The sequence below is a fragment of the Chiroxiphia lanceolata genome, chromosome 1 (genome assembly GCF_009829145.1).
Source record: "Chiroxiphia lanceolata isolate bChiLan1 chromosome 1, bChiLan1.pri, whole genome shotgun sequence".
Taxonomy (NCBI): domain Eukaryota; kingdom Metazoa; phylum Chordata; class Aves; order Passeriformes; family Pipridae; genus Chiroxiphia; species Chiroxiphia lanceolata.
The window spans coordinates 56,255,574-56,263,025 of record NC_045637.1 but is presented as its reverse complement, the minus strand read 5'-3'; the positions used below and the strand labels follow the sequence as shown (position 1 = coordinate 56,263,025).

General features: G+C 36.0%; 1 protein-coding gene across 1 annotated transcript in view; it reads right to left on the bottom strand.

The window, feature by feature from the left end:
• Positions 1 to 381: 381 nt before the first annotated feature.
• CDH7 (cadherin 7) overlaps positions 382 to 7,452 on the bottom strand; it is an 87,688-nt gene continuing 80,617 nt past the window's right edge. Inside the window, 1 exon segment of the mRNA XM_032702801.1 lies at positions 382 to 3,038. Within this exon segment, the coding sequence (XP_032558692.1) occupies positions 2,545 to 3,038 (494 nt within the window). The 3' untranslated portion in view covers positions 382 to 2,544.

The following is a 7,452-nucleotide window of genomic DNA, read 5'->3' as shown; positions in this document are numbered from 1 at the left end:
GAACTGTGTAACAGAAAACTTATATAGGCAATGAGTTTTCACGGTATCAGAATAAAGAGTATCTTTTCCATAGAAAGTACACCAAAAAGACACCCTAATATAGTTTCCTAGTAGTGGAGGTTTTTGGGCTTTTTAAAGATATAGAAGGTGGAAAAGCAAGGGAATTGGAATATTTACTCTAAACCACATTTAAATCTCCTTTGAGTATTATGTGCTAAAATCAGCATTTTTGACATCTTAATCCAGATGCATGAATTATCTTCTGAAAAACAACAAGGAGATTAATAAAAAACTGTTCCCTTATAAACTTGTTGATTTAATATCTACTTAAATTCTGCAGCATATCTCGTTCTCATTAAACTGTATACACGTTTTGGTTTTTTTTTTTTTAATCTTTTTATTGAAAATCTTACATGTGTGACTAAAAGTCATGGACGATATCTTTCAGTTTCATTACAAAATCTGTCATATATATATATATATATACCTATATATATATATTTAATACAACTAGAAGCAGATCTACTGAATTATGAAACAATGATTGTCTATTAAAATTTAACTCAAATTGAATGTGTTGCAGATGATTAAAATTATTTTTCTTTTTTTGATGGAGCTGAAGGCCACTTCCACATAGTTAATTGATAATGCTGGGCTGCAAAAATTACAAAGCCTTAATGATACTTTCCCATCCCCCAGCCTCATGTCACTCATACATTAGGATTTCAGTACAAGGATCCTTCTTTCAGAAAGAAAGACTTTTAGAGTGAGCATCATTCTCCATGGAGTACCTTCTATTCACAAAGATAGTTCTGCAAACAATTCTGTATACCTCTCAGTAATTGCAGGCAAGTCAAGTAATTTCAAGTTAGGTACAAGCAAAAAAGTTTGCAGGAGCAGACTCTAATTTAGGAACTCATCTACATTTTATCCAAAACAAAAAAATCTGAAGTAATATACCTAAAACCACTATTTAACTTGAATATATGCCTTATTATCTAGTAATAAATCATGAAAGATGAAGTATAAATATTGTCAGAATCATAAAAAAGCTGTCAGATTATTCTAAGAAATCCTACTTCAAAACCATACAGTATTTTAACCAACAGCAGTTGTCCTTCTGTTTTGGCACTCCTGAACCAGAGTAGAAATTATGTGTAGAGAGTTAACACCTTTGGGGAAAAAATACTTATGAGCAGCAGGATATAAAGACAACTTTTGAAATTAATAGTATTACATTGCTTGTCTTATGTTAAGCAATGCAATGTTTTCAAGAAATCGAAAACTCTTTTACTGTGATCCATCAGCAGCAAAAGAGAAGGGAAAGGAGAAAAGCAAGGTGTTTACAGTCTTTGAAGCGTACAGTATGTTTAACCTTGAAAATGAAATCTTGGATTAAAGACACTCCCAGTTACCTCTGTAGTCTTCTGTCAAAAAAATTCCATGTACAAATATTTTATTTAAATGTCCCAGACTTTGTAATGGCTCAGAAGAACAACTGTACATCTTTGTAGCTGCTCTCCTTTCTGAGGGATGAATGGTGGGTGGCATTGCTTTACTGTAATTTTTCCATTTCCATGCTTCATTTCCTACATTTATCTGAGACTGGAGAAAAATCAGCATGTTCTGACAAGTCTAATACCATGAGGCAGTAAAATGGACCTGAATTTAGAGGAGATTGGAGTTCCAAAATAAATATAACACTTTATGTCAAACAATAATAAAAAAGGATAAATTCTCCTGTACAAATCAGAAGAGAGAATAAAAAAATAGCAAATAGATAGCAACATCTTTTCTATACCTACATGGGCATCACAAAACTCTTCAACCATAAGACTACACCTAAATCATTCTCATTTTATGTGGTTTATAAACTACTTTGTAAATTGATGACAAATACTGTGGAATTTCTTAGTACAAACAATAATTTCTCAAAAGCTACCCAGAAAATTACAGAGACTTTTAATTAAATAGCTCTGAGAACAAACACAGAGAAACCCAAAAATAGTATCTCCTAGGCTTTTGTTTGTTTTCATGTCAGTCCTTCTGCTTTTGTTCTAGCAAGCTGCATGCCCACTGAAAAGAAAATCTGCTGAAAAAACTCTGCATATGTAAATACCATATATATGGTTATGTTGTTCTCAATTATATATTTGCAAATTTGTTTCTTCTTATACGGGAGACTCTGTATTCTAGATACAGCAATACTGTGAAGGCATCTACAGTGTGTCCCTAGCTCTTTGATGTGACAGTACGTAACATACTCCTGAAAGTGAGATGCCTCTGTAGGTATTTGAGTGTTGCTATCTATTTGAACGTGGCTGAGCATTTCACTTTATCAAAAATGCCACCAAATGCTCATATTCTGTGTGGTCAGTGCAGTCCCTAGGACAAGTCTAATGAAGATATGTTCCACCAAGGCCAAAAAAAAAAACCAACCGAAAAGTTTAAAAATGGAGAAATATTTACAACTTTCCTCAGTCTGAAAGGTTGAGTTTTCTATTTTAATATTCTTCAGTGCATTTTCAGAGAAAGGTTCCAAGGCTATGAATATAAGCAGTCTGGTCCAGTCCCATACATATCTGCAAGCCTTTTAAAACGAGGGCCCCAGTCACTGAGGTAATCGTAGTTCTGGTCAGAGTTTGAGCTGATGGAATCTAAAGAACTGAGCGACTCTGCCACTGAGCCATTCCCCTCGAACGCGTATGTCTGCAGGGAGTCATAGGGTGGTGCACAGGGATCCACATCAGCTTCTTTTAGTCTTTCCCAGATAAATTCCCTAAAAATTACATTATCTGGGATACTTTTAAAAGTTGGTCTGCTCAAGAACTGAATCTCAGGTGTCACATCCCTTCTGGTCTTGGTGTCTCGCATGATGTTGAGGTTCCTCAAGGCAGCCATGTCAAAAGCCTCTGTGTCCTCTTCTCCACCACCCTCATCATCATACCTGACAATGTTCTCTCTGATATCTCTCTCTTCATCAAAAATGAGGGGCTCTTTTTTCCGTCGCCTCATGGTGACAATCAGCAAGACAAGAACTGGAACAAAAAAGAAAAGTTTTAGCAGTGCTGAAGTTCCCTCATATTTTTACTAGGGGTGGAAGTACTCATTAATTTATATGGCAAAGACTGAAGGAAATAGCAGGCAATTTATGCAGCTAGATATGAAACCTAGCATGTTCTGAAATAGCTTTTAAACCATAAACTTTTTATACATTAAAGAATCTATTTCCCAAATCATTCCAGATTATCATCTTCATCTCTAACACTATATCCTATGCTGTCTGCTAAACATAAATTTTAAGACTGGTTCAGTCTGACTATGACAATCAACCATGAAATAATTACAAAAAAAAAAAAAAGACTTTTTCCTGAACTCTTAATTGTCCAAGTGATAAAAACACGTTCATAAACTAATGAATCAGAATTCGACAACCATAGTTTGGGAAGAGACTGAATTAAAGTATATGTAGCAATGTATAAAATGAGATTGTCTTAGCTCATGGATTAAAAGTACATCTATAATAGATCTCACTTTCCTGAAAAGTGCAAAGTTCAGCACTTGAGGGTTATGAATTACATCTAATGAGAACTGCTAGGGCTGGAGTTTATTGGATGAACCAGTGCTAGAAATGTAAATGGTTATTTAATTTTAATCCTTTAATCTGATGTTTAAAGAAACATCAGAAGTTCTTGGTAAAGAAACATGTGCTGACACACAAAACATGGAACCAATAATATGAATATTGCACCCATCTGTGGGACATGATGGAGCGTGAATCATCTTCCTAGAAAATAATTATACTATATTGTAGCATCTGGATAACATTTGCTGAGTTAATGACACTCCTAGAAAATAGCAGGCATCACTATGAATGTAAAAATAACAGTACATTGAAAAGTGTCATTCCACATTCAATTAATCTCTTCTGTTTTTATGTTTATTTTTAATATTAAGATTATGTTATTATATGCATTCATAAGGTTTTCAATCTTTACCTACAGCACTTTGACATGCCAATTAAATGCTGTAGAAACATCTGGAAAAGCAAAAACTAAAAGGTAATATAGACAAAATTGAGCCTGAGATTCCCTAGGTAGTCTCAAGAGTGGCCTCCATAAATTGCATGATCACACAGAATCACGTAATATGCCAAGGTGGAAGGGACCCACAAGGATCATCGAGTCCAACCCTTAACCCTGCATAGGACCATTCCCATGTGCCCAAGAGTATTGTCAAAGGGCTTCTTGAACTCTGTCAGGCTTGGTACTGTGACCACTTCCCTGGGGAGCCTGTTCCAGTGCCCAAACACCCTCTGCTTGAAGAACCTTTTATCTAATACTGAACTTAAACCTCCCCTGACACAACTTCAGGCCATTCCCCCAGGTCCTGTCACTGGTCACCACAGAGAAGAGATGAGTGTCTGCCCCTCCTCTTCCCCTCAAGAGGAAGTTGTAGACTGTGATGAGGTCTCCCCTCAGTCTTTTCTTTTCTCCAGGTTGAACAGACCAAGTGATCTCAGCTGCTCCTCATATAGCTTCCCCCCAAGGTCCTTCACTGTCTTTGTTGCCCTTCTTTGGACACTCTCTAAGAGTTTAATATCTTTCTTATATTGTGGTCCCCAAAACTGCACACAATATTTAAGGTGAGGTCGCATCAGTGCAGAGCAGAGCTGGACAATCCCCTCCCTCGACTTCGGCTGGTGATGCTTTGCCTGATGCCCCCCAGGACACAGCTGGCCCTCCAGGTTGCCAGAGCACTGCTGACTCACATTCAACTTGTCATTGACCAGGTCCCTTTGCCACAGGTCCCTTTCTGTGGCACTGTTTTCCAGCATCTCATTTCCCAGTCTGTATGAACATCCAGGGTTGCTCCATCCCAGGTGTAGAATGAGGCACTTTCCCCTATTGAACTTCATATGGTTGGTGAGTGCCCAGTCCTCTAATTTGTCGAGGTCTCTCTGCAGGGCCTCTCTGCCATTGAGGGAGTCAACAACTCCTCCCAATTTTGTATCATCTCCAAACTTGCTTAGTATCCCTTCCAGTCCTGTGTCCAAGTCATTTATGAAGATGTTGAACAGCACAGAGTCTAAGACAGAGCCCTGGGGAACCCCACTAGTGGCAGGTCACCAATCTGATGTTATTCCATTCACTACTGCCCTCTACGCTCAACCTGTGAGCCAACTGCTCTACCACCACATGATGTGTTTATCCAGCTGTGTGATGGACATTTTGTCCAGAAGGATCCTGTGAAAGACAGTATTGAAATCTTTACTGAAATCCAAAAAGATTACATCAACAGGCTTCCCTTGATCAACTAGGTGCGTTATCTTGTCATAAAAGAAAATCAGGTTCAATAAGCAGGACTTTCCTCTCATGAATCTGTGCTGTCTGTGACCAATGGCTGTGCTATCTTTTGGGTTTCTTTTAATGATGTAGGACTACCTTTCTTGAAAGCCTTTCTTTTCATGGAGGAATTTTTACAATCAGTACCAATCCAGTCATTTTGAGGAATGATTTAATATTAGGATCACTTAGCTAGAATGAACCAGTCATTTGTACACGTAAAATAGTTGTATCTTGTAAGTGTACAGATATCATGGTACTACTCGGAATTGGTTGAAGTTGGAAATGACTTTCTGTATTATTTTTATTTTCCTTTAGAGCAACACGCCTAAAAATAGAATTGAACAAGGTGGTTTTTTTCCCTAAACTTTTTGACAAATATATCGACAGCAATCTTTTGTTTTTTCAATAGCTACCAGGCGCACACCTAATGATCCATCTACTAAGAGATTTGTTGTGACTATATTACTGCATAATCAGCATCTTTCACTTTTTTTGCCACTGGCATCTACCTGACTCATGCTTTATGTATTTAATTCAGAAGTCAGTAGTTTGGGGTATTTTGCTTTGAACAATATTTACATAAGCAGTTTAATAATATAAGATATTGACCTTTAAAGTGGCATTTATGAAATTTCAAAACATTCTGATATTTGTATAATACAAATTAAACTGTAAATTATACAGCAGAGAACATAAAAGTGTCATCAGAGACAACTGCACTCCACTCTTAATGCTTTTCCTTATTGTAAAAGATATATTTTTAAAGTGCAAGATAAATTAGCTTCCTCACAATACAAATATATATTTAAACCAAGATTTCTATTGACATAACTTATTATTATTTTTAACATTTACTGGCAAAATTATACTACCATATAATTAAACAGCTAATAATTTATTTTACTCAAGTGTAAATACATTTTCACTTCACTGTCCCTCTTAACATACTTTATGCTGAAACTTAAAGACTTGCTAATAAGTGCAAAATACAAAACTTAGTAGGAAAGTCTGCCTAAAGGTACAATAAAAATCAAGATTCAATGAATGTTTTATATAGTATCTTTCTACCTCTCACACTTGCTTGAAGCCAAGAAAAATATGGAGTCTTTCTAAAGGTTAAATATTTTAGCATTTAGATGACTATACAAGATCATTAATTTCTAGCCTTTCCAACAGCTATGAACAGTAAAGTTTAACCTCTAAATGAACAAAGCTTTAGCTGCATTGCAGGAGCTGCAGAAATGAAAACAAGCCCTAAACAATTTTCACTAATATCTAAATCAAATGCAAATGATTTCTAAGTTTATTCATCTCTCATTAAGTCATAGTAGGGGGTTTTTCCAACATGTATGACAAAAGCAGAGATTAGGTCAGTAATTAGTGACTGGTTGAACTTCTAAAAATCTAATTTCATGATTTTTAGAGAAAAAATAATTCAGTGGAAAAGCTTTAGGCACATTGAGGGCACTAATTTGGCTCCATATTGGTACACCAAACTCATGCTAAAGAGATGAAATGACAATACTGATTTCATATGTGATATAACAAATAAACATCAATCGATATTAGAAACAACAAAAGACTTAACAACCAGAATTAGCAAAGATAGATCTCAACTAACCTTTTATTTCTTTTGATTTACCTGAATTGTTAGAAATATTGATTTTGTTTAACAGGTACAATAGCCAAGAAAAAAAAGTAATTTGTCTTTATATTAGCTGTGTCAGTATAAACTTAACTCTAATATTGGTAGTTTCAGTTCACCTAAATCAGTCTTTAACAAACACCTTTGTGTGGCAGTAAACCTACAGTATATGGGAAAACTGTTGTTTAAACATGTTTCAAAATGGCTTTTTGTAGTCTCTTTGCTAACTCATGCTTTCTTCTTCCCAAGACTCCCCACGACAAGTGTTATCCCATGCAGGAATGTCCTTAGAAGATATCCTGAGGTGTTCTCATTGGCCCCTTTTAACCCCTTCCTATTGGTTGTTAACCCCTTGAGACTTGTAATTGGTTACTCTGTGAATCCTCCTAACCCTATAAATGTAACCCCCCCAACAATAAACTCTCTCTTGCTTCCTCTCCACGTCCTGTGTGCTGTCTC